This window comes from Microcaecilia unicolor, chromosome 4 (assembly GCF_901765095.1).
Source record: "Microcaecilia unicolor chromosome 4, aMicUni1.1, whole genome shotgun sequence".
NCBI lineage: Eukaryota > Metazoa > Chordata > Amphibia > Gymnophiona > Siphonopidae > Microcaecilia > Microcaecilia unicolor.
This window is the reverse complement of record NC_044034.1, coordinates 274,471,567-274,490,455: the sequence shown is the minus strand read 5'-3', so window position 1 is coordinate 274,490,455 and position 18,889 is coordinate 274,471,567. Positions and strand designations below refer to the sequence as shown.

Here is an 18,889-nt window from a genome sequence, read left to right as displayed (position 1 = left end):
GCAGACTGTGAATGATTGTAAGAAGACCTTGGGAGACTGGAACACTGGACATCCAAATGGCAGATGAAAGTTAATGTGGACAAATGCAAGGTGATGCACATTGGAAAGAATAATCTGAATCACAGTTACCTGATGCTAGGGTCCATCTTGGGGGTCAGCACCAAAGAAAAATATCTAGGTGTCTTCATAGATAATACGCTGAAATCGTCTGTTCTTTGTATAGCAGTGGCCAAAAAAAAGCAAACAGGATGCTAGGAATTATTAGAAAAGGGATGGTGAATAAGATCAAAAATGCTATAATGCCTCTGTATCGCTCCATGGTGCGACCTCACCTTGAGTGTTGCATTCAATCCTGGTTGCAGTATTTTTAAAAAGATATGGCAGAATTAGTAAATGCTCAAAGAAAGAGCAACCAAAATGATAAAGAGGATTGAACGCCTCTCATATGAGGAAAGGCTAAAGAGGTTAGGGCTCTTCAGCTTGGAAATGAGACGGATGAGGGAGACATGATTGAGGTCTACAAAATTCTGAGTGATGTAGAACGAATAGAAGAGAATCAATTTTTTCTTTCCTTTTTCTTTTCTTTCTCCAAAAGTGCAGAGACTAAGGGACACTCAAAGAGGTTACATGGAAATATTTTTTCACTCAACAAATAGTTAAGCTCTGGAACTCTTTGCTGTAGGATGTAGTAGCAGCAACGGTTAGCATGTCTGGGTTTAAAAAAGGTTTGGACAAGTTCTTGGAGGAAAAGTCCATAGTCTGCTATTGAGACACATGGGGAATCTTCTGCTTGCCCTGGGATTGGTAGAATGGAATGTTGCCACTATTTGGGATCCTACCAGGTACTTGTGACCTGTCTTAGCCACTGTTGGAAACAGGATACTGGGCTAGATGGACCATTGGTCTGACCCAGTATGGCTATTTTTATTTTTAAAATGTCCAATTTTAGCCATTATGGCAGAAAAAAGTCCAAGTTTTGGCACACCCATATCCCACCCCCAACATGCCCCCTTGTGATTTGGACACATTGCAGGTAAACTGCATAGAAAAATTCCTTTACAAGATGTTTAGAAAATATTGATTTGGATGTTTTTGCAAGAAAAAGTTCATCTTCCGCATTGTGACTCTTTTTGGACATTTTTCTGAAAGCCAGGCAATATAGCAAGTTTAGATAAAAGATAATTTAATTATTTAAAAACACTTGGCGGGGCATAATGAAACGGGGTGCCCAAGTTTTCCTGAGGACGTCCTCGCAGGAAGTCCCCGCAAGGGGGCGGGGAAACCCGTATTATCGAAACAAGATGGGCGTTCATCTTTCGTTTCGATAATACTGTCGGTGACGCCCAAATCTCAACATTTAGGTCGTCCTTAGAGATGATCATCCCCGGTTTTCAGCTATAATGGAAACCGAGGACGCCCATCTAGGAAATCGACCAAATCCAAGCCCTTTGGTTGTGGGAGGAGCCAGCATTCGTAGTGCACTGATCCCCCTGACATGTCAGGACACCAACCGGGCACCCTAGGGTGCACTGCAGTGGACTTCAGAAATTGTCCCAGGTGCATAGCTCCCTTACCTTGGGTGCTGAGCCCCCTAAAACCCATTCCCCACAACTATGCAACACTACCATAGCCCTAAGGGGAGAAGGGGGGCACCTACATGTGGGTACAGTGGATTTGTGGTGGGTTTTGAAGGCCTCACGTTTACCACCACAAGTGTAACAGGTGGGGGGAGGTGAGCCTGGGTCTGCCTGCCTGAAGTGCTCTGCACCCACTAAAACTGCTCCAGGGACCTGCATACTGCTGTCAGGGAGCTGGGTATGACATTTGAGGCTGGCACGACATCTTTTTAAAGTTGTTTTTTTTAAGGGTGGGAGGGGGTTAGTGACCACTGGGGGAGTAAGGGGAAGTGATCCCCGATTCCCTCCTGTGGTCATCTGGTCAGTTTGGGCACCTTTTTGAGGCTTGGTTGCAAGAAAAAATGGACCAAGTCGGCCAAGTGCTCATCAGGGACACCCTTCTTTTTTCCATTATCGGCCAAGGATGCCCATGTGTTAAGCACGCCCCAGTCCCGCCTTTGCTATGCTTACGACATGCCCCCGGGAATTTTGATCGTCCCCATGACTGAAAGCAGTTGAGGACGCCCAAAATCGGCTTTCATTTATGCCGATTTGGGCAACCCTGAGAGAAGGTCGCCCATCTCCTGATTTGTGTCGGAAGATGGGCGCCCTTCTCTTTCGAAAATAAGCCTGTTGATATACTGTAGTTTGCACTAAAAAAAAAAATGGAAGCAAAGCAGTTCTCAATTAAAAAGGTCCAAAGAGGACAATGATAAGTAAGGTAAGTAAGGCTTGATCCACTTTGGTGGTATAAAAATGATTTTAAATAAAAGAAACTGTAGTTTTCTAATAAACTTATAAAAGTCTATCCAGAACTCATAATGTCATAAACAGTAGATGTTAGACAGAGACAGCTTGTTATATAAAACAGTTAATTACAAAGAATGTTAATTATTTTGAAATATGAACAGCTTGTGAGTGAATCCATTTGCAAGATATCGGAGATGTTCAGTTCCTGTTCAGATTAAAAAAAAAAAAAAGTGCAGTACTTAGATAAATTTGTTGCACTTCTATACTTGGTCACGTTTCAAATGCTTCAAATTTATTTAAAATAATTTTTTGTTCACACCATTGGTTAAAACATTCTGGTGAAGAAGGTGTTCATCAAAACTGGACAAAGATAAAAATCTTGACATCAAAATGTAAAGCCTACAAAGATCTAGGTGTGGTTTCTTTAACAGGGGACAGACCAAAGCATGTTTCCAGAGTTGAGGAACTAAGCCTTCAGAGAGCTCTCTAACAAATTCTACTTCTAACGTGAAGATGTTTAAATAAATAGCTGTGGGTGGTAATCGTAGGCATCACTATACTTTTTTAGAGATTTAAAACTATTCATTGGACTAACTTCATAAATTTTGGTTGCAAGTTATATTCTCCATATTTTCCATTTTATGTAGATGATCAAATTAACTTTTGTCATGTTGACTCAATGTTACCGAAGCTTATATTTCAAATGCCAGCAGCCTCTTAAGCATGTACCTGAAGTTTTCATGAACTTTAATTTTAACCAGCTAATAAGCAGTTGTAGTTTTCTGAGCTCTTAAAAATATCTTTTTCTATCAAAATTATACATTTACAGATAGCCTCTGATCTTATTTCAGCTGTCATATGTAAGATACCCTTCCACGCACCTGATGAAACAGAATATTCTTCCAGACTGGACAGTTCTCTGGCCCTAGTTGCTAGAAAGTTAGTCTTAAAAAGCTTTTTGAAAATGCTCTTTCCAGTTTTGCAGCCTTTATTTTTAGGATCCTTGTCATTCCCTGAAGCTGCCTCTACTTTAGCACCTCCACATCCTTTGCGATTACTTCAACCAGTGATACCGCTAGAAGAGGCAGGAGGGATAGGGGGCAGCAGAGCTCTTGGTATATACCTCTTGCCCAAAGGTCGTAGCGGATATGTGGGACTTCTAGATACTCCTTGGAACTTCATGATGGATGTTTGTCCTAGTGCAAGGGAGCCCCAGGCCTACTAATAAGGACACAACTAAATGGTCAATTAGACCCACTTATACAGAACTAGAAAAATGGTCTGGGGAGGAGTAAGAATTTATTTTTGCTACTTCTTTCACCATCTTTTAGGATTAAAAAGATGTAAGAATTTAATAAAGCTAAGAGATCAGACATATCCATCTGACTTTTCAAAAGTTTGGAAGAAAGCACAATAGTTTTTGGAAATTATTTTTTTTCCATAATATCTGTACTCATTTGAGAACCCTCACATTACAATGAAGTCTTTATTTCTAAGTGGTGAAAGGCAATATAGACTAAAGAAAATATTGGTTTTAGTGTATATATTTATATTCAGTGGCATGTGGAAAAACCTTATCAGGTCTATGTATGATATCTTTGAGATCTCTTCTTTGGTATTGACTGCTATGATTGCAACATGAAGATTAGCATGCTTTTGTATGTCAGGACTGAGGCTATTCACCAGAAATTAGCAGATGTTCCATGCAGAGAAGGCAGGCAATTTTGTGTCGGAGTAAAGATATCATTAAAGATACCATTTGGAGCGGAGTATCCTAATGGTTAGTGCAGTGACCTGAGAACCCACTGCAGCTCCTTGTGACTCTTGGCAAGTCAGTTTATCTTCCGTTTCCCCAGGTACAAAATAATATGTAAATAGCTTTGATTGTAACCACAGAAAGGCGGTATATCAAATTCCCTTCTCTATTAAGGTCTATGGGCCCTATTCTACATAAGGCATCTAAAAATGTCTGTGCGATAAACATTTCTGCCTAAGCTTGTTCTATAAATGGCTACTAGATTTAGGCACGGTATATAGAATAAGCTTAGTTGATATCCCAGGGCCTAAAACTACATGCCTCTATTTACACAAACGAAAGCATGGCATAAATCCCTGTGCTAGATTTATGTGCACTGGGCCATATTCTATTACAAAGTGTGTAAATTTGGGAATGCCCACTGAACTCCCATTCCCTGCCCATAGCCACACCCCTTTTGAACTGTGCACATTAGAATTTAGGTGCAGTTCATTACAGAATACGCTTAGCGAGTTTTGTTCGTAAATCCTAATTATTGCCAATTAGTGCTACTTAGTGCTGTTAAGAGCTGTTTAAAATGCTGATTGACTTGTTAAGCCAATTAAGTTACGTTCATTGTTATAGAATATGCCTGGATTGTGGCCCTGATCTCTAGGCACTATATAGAATCCAGGGGTATATGTCAACTCGGCAAACTCTCAGCAGGTCCTGCAGAATGGCCATCCACCTCCAAAATGTTTCAACATCCACAATATAGAAGAAGAAGCATTAAAATTACTACTTTTATAACAAATGGAACAACAAAAAATGGGAAACAAAAGCACTACACTGTCAGATGAACAATCTTTATACTGTAATTCTACCCTTTGAATATGCACATCTCTAAATCCATGTACCCTGACCCTGTTCACAGAAGGCAAATTACATCAGTTCTTCCTCTTTTGGAATTTAATTAGCATATATTCTCAGTATATTAAAGAGGCTACAGTCTCGCACCTATCCTCATCATCAAGGGGTTATGGTCTTCAATACAACATGGTATAAGGGTTAGGGTAGAAGGGTTTGATACATGGTATTGGACATTATCAAACCCTTCTACCCTAACCCAATTTGACTGTAACTTATCTTCTCTATCCCATTATAACATCTTTTGTACTTGTCCCCTACCAGACTTGGCAAATGCCTTTACGGTATTATGTAAGCCGCATTGAGCCTGCAAATATGTGGGAAAAAGTGGGATAAAAATGTTGGTAGTAGTGGTCTGTCAGCATACGTTGAAATAGGAAGCTCACTGCATGTTGTTGAAAAAGCCTTGGATAGAGCTGATAGCAGCTATGTACCAACTAGTAAGTGTCCATTGGCCTGCTTTACAAAATAATAATTTGGAAATTTTCAACTGCAGTATTTTTGAAACGGGGAGCTTGAACATTGAATGTCATTTTAACAGGAAAATTTTGTGGTGGATGTAATGAATGTGTTACTGTTTCTCGTGTTACATGGATGTGTTCTGTAATATTGCAAAGTAAGACTTTTTTTAAAATTTACCTTTGGTTAAGCTCATTAAAAAATCCATCTGTAATTTAACATAATAGCACAATAAACTGCCCGTTTACTAAAGAGGTTTTCCCATTCTTTAAAGAAAAAAAATGTGTCGTCATTATGGCCTTTAGGGTAATAGGATCTCATTTTCAAAAGAGAAAACCATCTAAAAAGTGGCATAAAGCAGTATGTGAACATTTTTCTCACAAAAACGTCCAAATCAGTATTTTCAGAACCTGTTTTCAGACGTTTTTCTATGAAGTCTGTCAGAAGTGCATTCAAATCACAAAGGGGTGTGTTGGGGTGTCTCAAATGTGGGATTAGGGCACGCTTAACACTTGGATATTGTACTGCCATAATGGAACGAAACAAAAATGTCCAGGACTAAAACCAAGACATTTTGGTCTAGACCTGTTTTCAGAACGAATAAAGCACAAAAAAGGTGCTCTAAATGACCAGATGACCATTGGAGGAAATCAGGGGTGACCTCCCAATACCCCCCAGTGGTCACTGACCCCCTCCCACTCACCCAAAAATGTGAATAAAAAAAATGACCTACCAGCCTGTATGACAGCTGCAGATGTTAGTCAGGTCTATTAGAGCATCTTGCAGGTCCCTGGAGTAGTATGGTCGGTGCAGTACACAATTGGAGACCCAGGTCCCTATCTCCCTCTACCTGTCACACTTCTGGTGGATACTGACCCTTCCCAAGGTCATCAAAACTCTACCCACATATAGGTGCTTCACTTATAAGAGCTATTGTACTGGTATACAGTAGGGGACAGTGGATTTTGGGTGGGTTTTGGAGGGCTCAAAGGTGAGATGTGTGTCCCATTACTCTCCTGAGATGTTTGGGGGACCATTCTACTAAAAATGCTGGCTCCTCATACATCCCAGTGGCATGAATCTCTACGTTTTGCACCTATTTGTTTTATTTTTTGAAAATGGACCAAAATCCAAAATGTCCAAATCACAAAACCTTGTCCAAACAGTATTTAAAAAAAAAAGTTTTTCTTTTTTGAAAATGACCTTTCCTATTCAGATTTTGGAAGTTTGTGCAAAATGTCCAAAATTGGACTTAGACGTCATGTTAGAAATGCCCCTCCATAACTTGCTTGTAAGCGTTCCTCATTGTTTGCTGCTGTGGCTTATTTCAATGATTCTTAAATTTGTCTTCTTAATTTATGTGATTTTTATTTTCATTGCCCAGTTGAACTATTTAGAAGAAGTATCCAAAACTGAGGAATGTGACAGAATGGATTCAAAGATGAAATATTCCAAAAAAGCATTATCTGTTTTTAGAGGTCCTTTATTACATATCAGGTAATGCTGATTTTATTTTTTTTTCTATTAGCTATCAAGATCATTTTATAATGTTTGCAAAGATTACATTTTTATTTAAATTTCTCATGTTTATAAAAAAAATGCAACATCGTTTATTTTGAAATATACTATTTTATGGCTGACAAAAGTGTGTTTTATTTATTATTTATTTATTTGGATTTTGCTCACACCTTTTAAAGTAGTAGTAGAAGGTCAGTTAAATTCAGGTGCACTGGGTATTTCCCTGTCCATGGAGAACTCACAATCTAACCCCCATGTTTACTAAGCCATTAGCGGCTGCTGATGTGCTAATGCCATGCGGCTTAGTAAACAGGGGGGGTAAATTTGTACGCACTAGGCCACTCCTCTATGGTATAGGCCTGCTATACTATATAAGCATAAATGGTAGTCACCAAAACCAGTAAGCTATTTATTCCATCTCTCTCTCTCTCTCTCTCTCTCTCATCAGTCAAGGTTATCTTGTATATTAATATATAATGTTTGAATGCAATGCTGTTAGACCAAAATTAATCCAGTTTTAATCAAAGAATGTTATTCCTCCTGGAATTCAAAATCTTACATAATAGAGAACATTAAAATTGTTAAGGGATTAGGATGTCCAAGCCTTATTAAACAATTTGTTTGTTCTTAAGTCTAGCAGCTTTTTCATGTGCTTTTATTTTAGTCCACTTCTTGGCCTTTGGGCTAAGATCAAGTGTAGTATATTGTACCAATCCTTATATATCTATTCTGGAGCTATTTTTGGTGGCCATGCCCCCTTTTTAGATCCACACACTAAAATTTATCAGATAAATGGTCCATCTAACCCAGTATCCTGCTTCCAACAGTGGCCAATCTAGGTCACAATGACGCCTAGATTTTTTTCTTGGGAGCTGACTCCTAAGGTAGACCCTAGCATCAGGTAACTATGATTTGGATTATTCTTCGCAATGTGCATCACATTGCATTTGTCCACATTAAATTTCATCTGCCTAGTCTTTCATTTCCTAAGGTATTCCTGCAGTTTTTCACAATCCGCATGTGTTTTGATAACTTTGAATAGTTTTGTTTCATCTGCAAATTTAATCACCTCACTCGTTCCGATTTCAAGATCATTTATAAATGTTAAATATCACTGGACCCAGTACAGATCTTTTAACCATGCTGGTTGTCATGTGCTCATCTTCCAATCTTTGTTTAATACGTGGAATATATCTGCTCTGGGTTTCCATAATGATATTTTTAAACAACGTCCATGCCTATAAAGTCCCTTACCTTTGTGGCCAACCCTTTTAGGTTCTTTTTAACCATTTTCCTCATTTTGTCTTAGATGCCTTTTCAAAAATTAAATGCTGCTACAGTAGAACTCCTTAGTGACATCACACCAGGTATCAGCTCAAATTTGATCATGTTATGATCACTGTTTCACAGTGTATCCAACACTGTTACCTCTTGTACCATGCCCTGCATTCCACTAAGGACTAGATCTAAAATAGCTCCCCCTGTTGCTGGTTCTTGAACCTGTTGCGCCAAGAAGCAGTCTGTTGAAGGTATATAAAAAGCTTCACCTTTTGTCCACAAAACTTTGTTGAGATATGGCGCCTGGCTGGTTAAATAGCATTTAGCTGACTAACAGCTAATATTCAGTGGGAGATAGCCAGTTATCCCTGCTCAATATTCGCAGTTAGTGCATAGCAGCTAACCAGCTGTATCACAAGTACTCAAGCACTAGTTGGGTAAGTTTAGCGGGCAAATCAGACCGCATAAATAGCAGTTCTATCTTTGCCTGCTATTAACTGGCAAGCTCTGAATATTGACATGGCTGGTTAAGTTAAAGCTGGCCAAGAAAAATCCAAGATATTCAATGCTCAGCACCAACTGCGGTACTTATGCAGGCTGCCTCCCACTGACTGAATATCAACCCCAAATTCTTTCCATTGTATTGTTTGTTCAACCTGTTTAGTTGACAGTGCAAAAGTGAAGCAACATTCAGTAGCTTGTTGGATTAAGTAGATGATAGGTTTGGCCTATTCTTTTAGAGTCTGCCTATACTTAAGGGACTGGGAGCATATTCAACTAGAGCACAAACTTCATTGTGGGAGAAACATTCCTTGATATGGGGGGGGGGGGGGGTGCAAGGCAGCTATTTGGTCATCTTTGCACTCTTTCATGAGATGTTGCCTATATGTGTAGGTTCCTGCCCAGTTAAACCCCACTGAGCTGGTTGGCCACTGATATCCAGCAGCACTTAACCAGGTAGTGGTGCTGAATATTGCTGCTAAAAGGCTAGATAAGGGACAGTCTGTGGAGTTTGGGCAGAGCCTCAACTTAGCCAGTTAGTGGTGATATTCAGTCCTCTAACCAGCTAAGGATGCAGATAAATTTAGAATAGCTGAAAGTCTGTTCTAACTTTATCCGCTGAGTTAACCGGGCATCTGCCTGAATATCAGCTTGTTCCCACTTAACTTCCGGATTGCCACAGTAACCTAGATATTCACTGCCGGAAATTGCCCATACCCTGGCATTGAATATCCAGGGTTCAGCCCACTCACTTGGATGAAAATTACCCCTTTAAACACTAATCTCTCCTCAAATCCCACTTAATGTAGAGGAGTGTGGAATACGTTTGATTCATATGATAGCGTGTGCTTCATTGAATATTATGATTATGATGATTTTGCCTCCTGTTGTGTTCCCTTTGTTTTGCTGTTTTGGTCTATTTTCTATCCACCCCCTGCTTTGATTATTTATTTTGTAAACTGCTTATGCATATGATAATATGCAGTATACCGAACAAAATTGAACTTGAACTTAATTTTGTGTGTATCTAGGTCTTTTGTGTATAAGTTTATTTGCATATTGATAGGGCAGTTTTATTCCCCATTGACAAGCAGGGATAATGTGGCTGCATAAATGGTGATGTCATCAGGAGAACCACATAATGGATCTGCTCTCCCAGGAGCAAGAAAAATCAAGGAGCATTCCCATGGGCATGCACATGGACTTCCTTGCTGATGTAGAGTTCCTTTCTCCAAGTGCAAGCAGGATTATAATTGTCTCTTCATGTTCAAATGTACAGCACTACGTACGTCTAGTAGCGCTATAGAAATGATAAGTAGTAGTATTATAAAATCCTCGCTTATCGGTGATACCACTGGCAGAGCCCAGCACAGGAAGCAGTATCCCAGCAATGTTTTATAAAAGCATTTGGATAGGCTTACCTTCCATGCGTGCACATAATTGTTCCTGCCTGCTGCTGCTGCTGTGCGTGACGTGATCTCAGTCTAAACTTTTCCGTGGAATTTATCACACCAGTTGTTCGTTGCGGTTGCTTAGGTGCCTTAAAATTTTTTTACGAGCTCTTCTTTCAAGTTTGTAAATTCTCTTGCTATCATGAGGTCTTTTCATGAATACCTGATAGTTTTAATCAAGTTTTTCTGCAAATGTAAGTTTATTTCTCTTTTCATGTCAGCTTAGTGTGGGCCATTTTTGAGTATTTTGTCACCGTCGAATCATGCGTTACAAAAGAACACCCCGGTCATCCTTCCCTTTAAGCTGAGCGGGAGTCCTCCACTTACAGTCCTGCCAGTGGGTGGTGCTGTTTCATTATCACATTTTCAATAGTGAGGGACAGGCAAGCTCTGCGGACTCCAGGTAATCTGCCTGCCACCTAGCGATTGAAAACACAATAAGCACCACCACCCTCTGGCAGCAAAGCAGTCAGAGGACTCTTAATCAGCTTAGAAGGAACAGTGCCCCCAGTGGCTTCAAAAGGGTTCCTGGTAAAACAGGACCATATTTATTATGGATACCAACTCATGGTGTCTGCAGTGCATGGGACCCCATTAAGATCCCTTTCATTGTATTCTCTGATTACAAAGAGATAGATTCATCATAGAGAAAGACAGAGAGAAAAGCTTTTTGGTGATAAGATTGGTCCATTAGCATCAGAAACATTGGTTTCCATGGGTCCAGGAACTGCACTGAACAATGGAAATGCTTCGTCATCAAGAGTGTATTTACCACCCTCAATATCAAGAATCGCTAGTGGTCACCAGGAATAGTCATCATTTAGTTCCCATTGAAGAAGAGGAAAGATTGAATCTTACCTTTATTGTTGCCAAGGGAGCACAATGTGGGGCAACAATTGAAGGCTGAGATGTCTGAGCAGGACACCGAGACACCAGTGTGTCTTTTGAAGTACACAGAAGAGTATGACAGCCTTCATAGACTGAAGACCCCAATTCTGATACACATCACGTAGGTCAGGAAGACGCAGCCACATCTACTGTGATGCTGATGCCCATGCCTTTGTCAGTGGCAACCTTCAAGGAGCTGCTCATGCAGAAATTTGACAAGTGAATGGAGTGCTACTTCACACAATGTAATACTGCCGCTTGAAAACATTGATGTTGAGGGTAGAGGTAATCCTGCCAAAACACGAGACCCATTCTCTGCCTGAAAGAGATACCTTGACACCGAGATCTAGAGAGGGCTCAGAGTCAGTCTGCTGCACCAGTATCAGTTTCCACTGCTTCGGGGGAAGAAGCTTCATGCAGTGCAGTAAATCCTTGGTGTCTGAACACCATAGGAGAACTGACCATGCAGTCAGTGGTGCGAGATAATGTGAATTCAATGCTGAGAAGGAGCCAGGGAGCTTCTTGGAGTAGAAATTTACTTATTTCCCTTCAAATCCCTCCCTACCATATGAGAGATGAAAATACTCAACAGGGGAACTTTTCTTTCACTGATCTTAAAAGGGAGATGGCTCAGGTTGTCCCATTTCATTTAGAGATGGAGGAGGAGCTGGACAGAAGCATTGGATATCATACAATTTTTTGACACCTTTCCCCCCACCCCCCCTCAAGGAGGCTGTGATAGTGCCTATTCACAGAACATGTGAGAATATGAAAGCTGTCTCTTCCCCTTTTTCTGTATTATGTAGAGTCCAGAAGGGATTCAAGATTCCATAGTGGTCAAATGCACTCAAAAAAGATCCAAGCATTTCAAATCTCACTCCTCAGAGCTCCCGGAAGGGAGACTCAGACAGTTGAGTCTTTTGGGAAGAGAGTGTTTCAGAATGCTGTTCTTCCACTTAGCATTCTACCAGCTATTTATGGTCATGTACATGTGGAGCATTGTGCACAGAGTGTGTGGGCTGTTCCCAGAGACAGGGCCAAGGAGCTCCGCTTACTAATAGCCAAAGGGAAGGGTGCAGAAGATAGATAGTCTGTGCAACCTTTTAGTTTTCAGTACAGCATTGAGAGCTGCTTCCATGGGGATGTGTGCTTGCAGACTCGCCTATCTGTGGGCCTGTAGACCTAAGACAAAATGTGCAGGAAAAGCTTACTAACATGACATTCAGTGCAGTGGAGAGAATTTCTTTGGAGATGAGGTGCAGGAAGCTGCTTACACTCATTAAGCAGCATAGTAGCAACCTTAGGATCCTCTCTAGACCTACTTCCAACCCAGCCTTCTCTTCCAGGAGGTATCAGAGTAGAGGGTAGCAGAGGGACTATTACTCTCATAGGCATAGATATTCTTCACCCTCCCAATCTAGACAGGTTTTTCGCTGTTCCCGGCAGCAGAGGGCCTAAAGGTTCCAAGCTGTGTTGTAGCCAAATCCTGGGATAGAATTTTCATTGTCTCCATAAGAACATAGCTTCGATCCCCATATCCATTACAGATGACCAACCTGTAGGAGTGAAACTGAATTTTTTGGCAGACAGATGTCCCTTTATAACCTCAGATAAGTGGGTTCTCAAAATAGTCCTGATAGCATACATTCTTCAGTTAGTGTTTCAGGCTCCAAATTGCCTACCAGGAGCATCAGGATTTTAGCTGTTCATGTCGGGAAATACAAAAGGACCTCTGTTCCCACTTACAAGCCTATGCAGTCAAACCCATTCTATGGTGGAAAGAGGGCAGGGATTTAATTCTGAGTATTTTCAGATCACAAAAGATGGAAGGATTCTGCCCAATCCTAGACATAAGGACCCTGAAGAAATACCTATCAAAACAGGTATTTGTGTATCTATCTTAGTCTGTCTCATATCATTTCTTCAAAGAGGCTATGTTCTCTGGATTGAAATGGTGCATACACTCACATCCAGATGCATCCAAACCACAGGAAGTATCTGTGATTCGTCATAGGAAAGCACTTTAATAAATGTTCAGATGTAAACAATCTTGACAGGTCAAGAGCTTATTTCCTAGAGGCATTTGGTGTAGTGAAATAATACATAGAAACAAGTGTTTCTCCGAGGACAAGCAGGCTGCTTGTTCTCACATGTGGGTTGACGTCCGCGTTGGCCCAGGAATCGGCATGTTGCAAGCAAAATAAAAACAAAGTTTTCCCAGAGTCTTCTGGCGTGCGTGCAGATTTCCCGCCCGTCACGTGAGCACATCTCCTCAGTTTTCGTTTCTCCGCGTTGAGATGCGGTAGAGTTTTTTTTTTCTGCGCTCCTCTCAAGCCCAGAAAAGAGTCTTCGTGAGTTTTTTGGCTTTTCACTTTATTTTATTTCAATTCTACAGTTTAAAAAAAAAAGTTCCCGTAGTTTCTTTAACTTTCTGGCCCTTTTTAAAGTTTCCTTTGTTTTCGACGCGGCCGGGTTATTCCCTACTTTTCTGTGCCCTTTTTCCTCTTAACAGGCACAATCGCGTCTTGATTTTGCCGAAGCCGTTTTTCCTTCCATGTAATCGAAGACACCCAGTGGCTTCAAACGTTGTACTCGGTGCAACCGGACCATCTCAGGTACCGATACCCACGCCTGGTGTATCCAGTGCCTTGGGCCCGACCATAGCCCAGCCGCTTGTAGTCTGTGTCTTCGTATGAAGAAATGGACTCAAGCGTCTTGAGAAGCCCAATGAGAAAAGCTTTTTGGGGCTCAGTCCGGTCCTTTGACATCGACATCAGTACCGAGGTCGGCGGCGGTGGCGTCGACATCGAAAGGAGCATCAACGTCGGGAGCAGAGGTAATGGCTGCTGAGAGACCAACTTGCGCTGGGAGCAGTGAGGCGTCGAGTGGATCTCCACCTGCCTCGAGGCCTCCGGTTATGCAGGCCCCCCGGGACCGACCTTCGTCGGACCCGACCCCGAGGAGACGTGAGGATTCCACGTCCTCCTCATCGGTACCGAGGAGTCTCGATGACGGACGTCGAGCAAAGGAGAAGAAGCACCGTCATCGTTCTCCTTCAACGCACAGTACTGGGAGCTCCGGGGCGCCTAGAGAGTCGGCACCTGAGAAGCGTCGGCGCCGAGAGGATCGCTCCCCTTCAATACAGGAGGTGCCTAGGCTTCGGTCTCCTAGCAGCTCGATACCTGCTCCCGAGCCTCTACAGATGCTGACACCGCCTGTTCTACTGACCTCGCAGCCTTCTCCGATGGCGGCTCTCGACGAGCGCATCTGGGCCTTGTTTCCAGAACTTCTGGAGGGACTGCTAGGTCAGTCAGCTTTGGTGTCGGGGGTGCTTGCGCCTTCTATACCATCTGCTGCAGCGGTGTCTAGCTCTTCTCCTGCAGTGAGGCCTCTGACTGTGGTGCCGCCTGCGGCATCGGCGTTGACTGCCACCCAGGTCGACTCCCCTTTGATGTCGGTGGAGGGAGCTTAGCCGCAGTCGGATCGGGCGTCGACCTCTCGACATCGCTATAGTGGACATCGTTCCTCTATGTTGAGGCAGGTTCAGTGTCAAAGTACCTTCACACAGGCTTTATCCGACACTGAGCAGGAGCGTTCATGGGAGTCAGAGGAAGATCCCAGGTACTTTTCTTCTGATGAGTCCTTTGGGATTCCCTCTGATCCTTCCCCTCCGCCAGAGAGGAGACTATCTCCACCAGAGAGTCTGTCTTTTTCCTCTTTTGTCCTGGAAATGGCTACGGCTATTCCCTTCCCTGTGGAGGTTGAGGATGAGCCCAGGGCTGAGATGCTTGAGGCCCTACATTATTCTTCTCCACCTAAAGAGGCTGTAACAGTTTCTCTGCATAAGGTACTGAAGGAAGTCCTTATGCGAAACCGGTCAGCCCCTTTGTCTGGCCCTGTGGTTCCGATGAAAGCTGAATCCCAGAATCGGATCCACGGTGAGCCTGGATTGATGAGGTCCCAGTTACCTCACAATTCCATGGTGGTGGACTCCGCCCACAAGAGAGTCAGGACTACTAGAGACTATGCTTCGGTGCCCCCAGGAAGAGAAGCTAGAACTCTTGATTCTTTTGGGAGGAAGACGTATCAGACCGCTATGCTCGCCGCCAAGATTCAGTCATACCAGTGCTTCACGAGTGTGCACTTGCAGGACTCGATATGGCAACTGTCGAGCTTGGTTGATGCACTCCCTACTGAGCTGGCCGAGCCTTTTTGCCAGGTGGTCAGGCAGCAGAAGGCGTGTCGAAAGTTCCTGGCCAGGGGTACATTTGACACTTTTGATGTAGCTTCCAGGATTGCTGCTCAGGGTATAGTGATGCGCAGACTCTCATGGCTGCGTGTCTCTGACCTCGATCATTCTGTCCAGCAGCAAATGGTGGATGTTCCTTGCCGGGGGGACAACCTTTTTGGTGAAAGAGTAGAGGATCTTGTTGATCAGATCAAGAAGCATAATGATGCTATGGATTTCTCTCCCACCGGGCGCCTTCTGCTACTGCCTCTTCATCTAGGAGGTATTTTGGGGGGAAGAGGAGTGCTCCCTATTCCTATCCTAGGTGTAGGTACACTCCTGCTTCTCGGCAGCCTGCCCAGGCTCAGCCCCAGTGCGCTCGTTCTCGTCATCAGTGTGCGTCTAAGGCCCATTCTGCTCCCCAGCAAAAGTAAGGGATGGGCTTTTCACTGGCTCCAGTTAAGCATAGCCTCAATAAAAGTGTCCATACCAGACGACTTGCCGGTTGGAGGGAGGTTGATATTTTTTCACCAAAGGTGGCATCTTATAACCTCCGACCGGTGGGTTCTTCAAATAGTCCTGGTTAGGATACACCATCAATCTGGAATCCAAACCTCCAGATTGTCCACCAGGAGTTCATTCATACAGTTCCCAGCACAAACAGGTACTTACAGAGGAATTCTCTGCCCATCTAAAGGCTCAAGTGGTCGAACCCGTTCCACCAGGGGAATAAGGGCTGGGATTCTATTCCAGGTACTTCCTTGTGCAGAAAAAGACAGGGGGGGATGCGTCCCATCCTAGACCTAAGGGGCCTGAACAAATTTCTGGTTCGAGAAAAGTTCAGGATGGTTTCCCTGGGCACCTTTTTTCCCATGATTCAGGAGAACGATTGGCTATGCTCTCTGGACTTAAAGGATGCTTACACACATATCTCGATACTTCCAGCTCACAGGAAGTATCTTCAATTTCGGCTGGGAACACAGCACTTTCAGTACCGTGTATTGTCTTTTGGTCTGGCGTCTGCGCCCAGAGTGTTTACAAAGTGTCTGGCGGTAGTAGCAGTGTCGCTACGCAGACTGGGAGTTGATGTGTTTCCTTATCTCGACGATTGGCTGGTGAAGAGCACCTCGGAGGCAGGCGCTCTGCAGTCCATGCGAATGACTATTCAGGTGCTAGAGCTACTGGGTTTCGTGATCAATTACTCCAAGTCCCATCTCATCCCAGTACATAAGTTGGAATTCATTGGGGGTCTGCTGAACACAAAGACAGCTCGAACTTATCTTCCTGACGCAAGGACAGGCAACCTCCTGTCCTTGGTGTCCATGGTTCGAGCGTCTCAGCAGGTCACGGCTCGGCAGATGTTGAGACTTCTGGGGCATATGGCCTCCACAGTTCATGTAACTCCCATGGCACGTCTACATATGAGATCAGCTCAATTGACCCTAACTTCCCAGTTATCAAGCTGCGGGAGATCTAGAGGATATAATCCAACTGCCCACCTACTTTCGGAATTCTCTTCAGTGGCAGTTGATTCGATCTAATTTGACCTTGGGACGTCTATTCCAAATTCCTCAGCCACAAAAAGTGCTGACGACGGATGCATCTCTCCTGGGGTGGGGAGCACATGTAGATGGGTTTCACACTCAAGGAGCTTGGTCCTTTCAGGAAAAAGGTCTTCACAACCTCCTGGAACTGCAAGCAATCTGGAATGCTCTAAAGGCTTTCAGAGATCTGCTGTCCAACCAAATCATTTTAATTCAGACAGACAATCAGGTTGCTATGTCTTACACCAACAAAAGCAGGGAGGCACCGGATCTCGCCCTCTGTGTCAGGAAGCTGTCCAGATGTGGCTTTGGGTGCACCATCACGGCATGTTTCTGCAAGCCACTATCTGGCAGGCGTAAACAACAGTCTGACCGACAGACTGAGCAGAATAATGCAACCTCATGAGTGGTCACTGAACATGGGAGTGGCCTGCAAGATCTTCCGAGCATGGGGCACCCCCTCAGTGGATCTTTTTGCCATTCAGATCAATCACAAGGACCCTCAGTTCTGTTCCAGGCTTCAGGCCCATGACAGACTAGAATCAGATGCCTTTCTCCTACATTGGGGAACAGGCCTTCTGTATGCATATCCTCCCATACCTCTAGTAGGGAAGACTTTGCTGAAACTCAAGCAAAACCGCGGAACAATGATTCTGATTGCGCCCTCTTAGCCCCATCAGATTTGGTTCCCTCTTCTTCTGGAGTTGTCCTCTGAAAAGCCATAGAAATTGGACTGTTTTCCGACCCTCATCACCCAGAACAAGGAGTTGCTTCTACATCCCTTTCTCCAGTCTCTGGCTCTCATGGCCTAGATGTTGAGAGCTTAGAAATTGCCTCTTTAGGTCTTTCAGAGGGTGTCTCTCCAGTCTTGCTTGCTTCCAGGAATGATTCCAGAAAAAACTGTTACTCTTTCAGATGGAGGAGGTTTGCCATCTGGTGTGACAGCAAAGCCCTAGATCCTTTTTCTTGTCCTACACAGACCCTGCTTGAATACCTTCTACACTTGTCAGAGTCTGGTCTCAAGACCAACTCCATATGAGTTCACTTTAGTGAGATTAGTGCTTATCGCCGTTTAGAGGGTAAGCCTATCTCTGGACAGCCTTTAGTTGTTCGCGTCATGAGAGGTTTGCTTTTGTCAAAGCCCCCAGTCAAATCTCCACCAGTGTCATGGGATCTCAATATCGTTCTCACCCAGCTGATGAAAGCTCCTTTTGAGCCGCTGAATTCCTGCCAACTGAAGTACTTGACCTGGAAGGTCATTTTCTTGGTGGCTGTTACTTCAGCTCGTAGGGTTAGTGAGCTTCAGGCCTTGGTAGTGCATGCACCTTATATTAAGTTTCATCACAACAGAGTAGTCCTCCACACTCACCCTATGTTCCTGCCAAAGGTGGTGTCGGAGTTCCATCTGAACCAGTCAATTGTCTTGCCAACATTTTTTCTCTGTCCTCATACCCACCTTGGCGAAAGCAGTTTGCATACCTTGGACTGCAAGAGAGCATTGGCCTTTTACGTGGAGTGGACAAAGCCCTTCAGACAGTCCGCCCAGTTTGTTTCTTTCAACCCCAACAGGAGGGGAGTTGTCATCGGAAAATGCACAATCTCCAGTTGGCTAGCAGATTGCATTTCCTTCACTTATGCTCATGCTGGGTTGACTCTAGAGGGCCATGTCATGGCTCATAATGTAAGAGCCATGGCTGTGTCAGTGGCTCACTTAGTCAGCCTCAATTGAAGAGATTTGCAAGGCTGCCACATGGTGGTCAGTCCACAAATTCACACCTCACTACTGCCTTCAGCAAGACACCTGACGCGACAGTCGGTTTGGACAGTTGGTGCTGCAGAATCTGTTCGGGGTTTAGAAGACAACTCCACCCCCCAGACCTATTTTTGTTCTGTTCCAGGCTGCACTCTCAGTCGTTTATGGTTTCAGGTCAATCTATGTTATGTTCTCGCGGTTGTGAGGCACAATTGACCAATGTTCATTGTTTTGAGTGAGC

At 43.5% G+C, this 18,889-nt stretch overlaps 1 protein-coding gene across 2 annotated transcripts in view; it reads left to right on the top strand.

Annotated features, from left to right (window-relative positions):
- Positions 1-18,889, top strand: part of MOSPD2 (motile sperm domain containing 2) — a 162,534-nt gene that overhangs the window by 79,320 nt on the left and 64,325 nt on the right. For both annotated transcript variants that reach the window (XM_030201571.1, XM_030201572.1), the window contains exon 10: positions 6,872-6,984. In XM_030201571.1, coding sequence (XP_030057431.1) covers positions 6,872-6,984 — 113 coding nt within the window. The remainder of the gene's footprint in view (positions 1-6,871; positions 6,985-18,889) is intronic.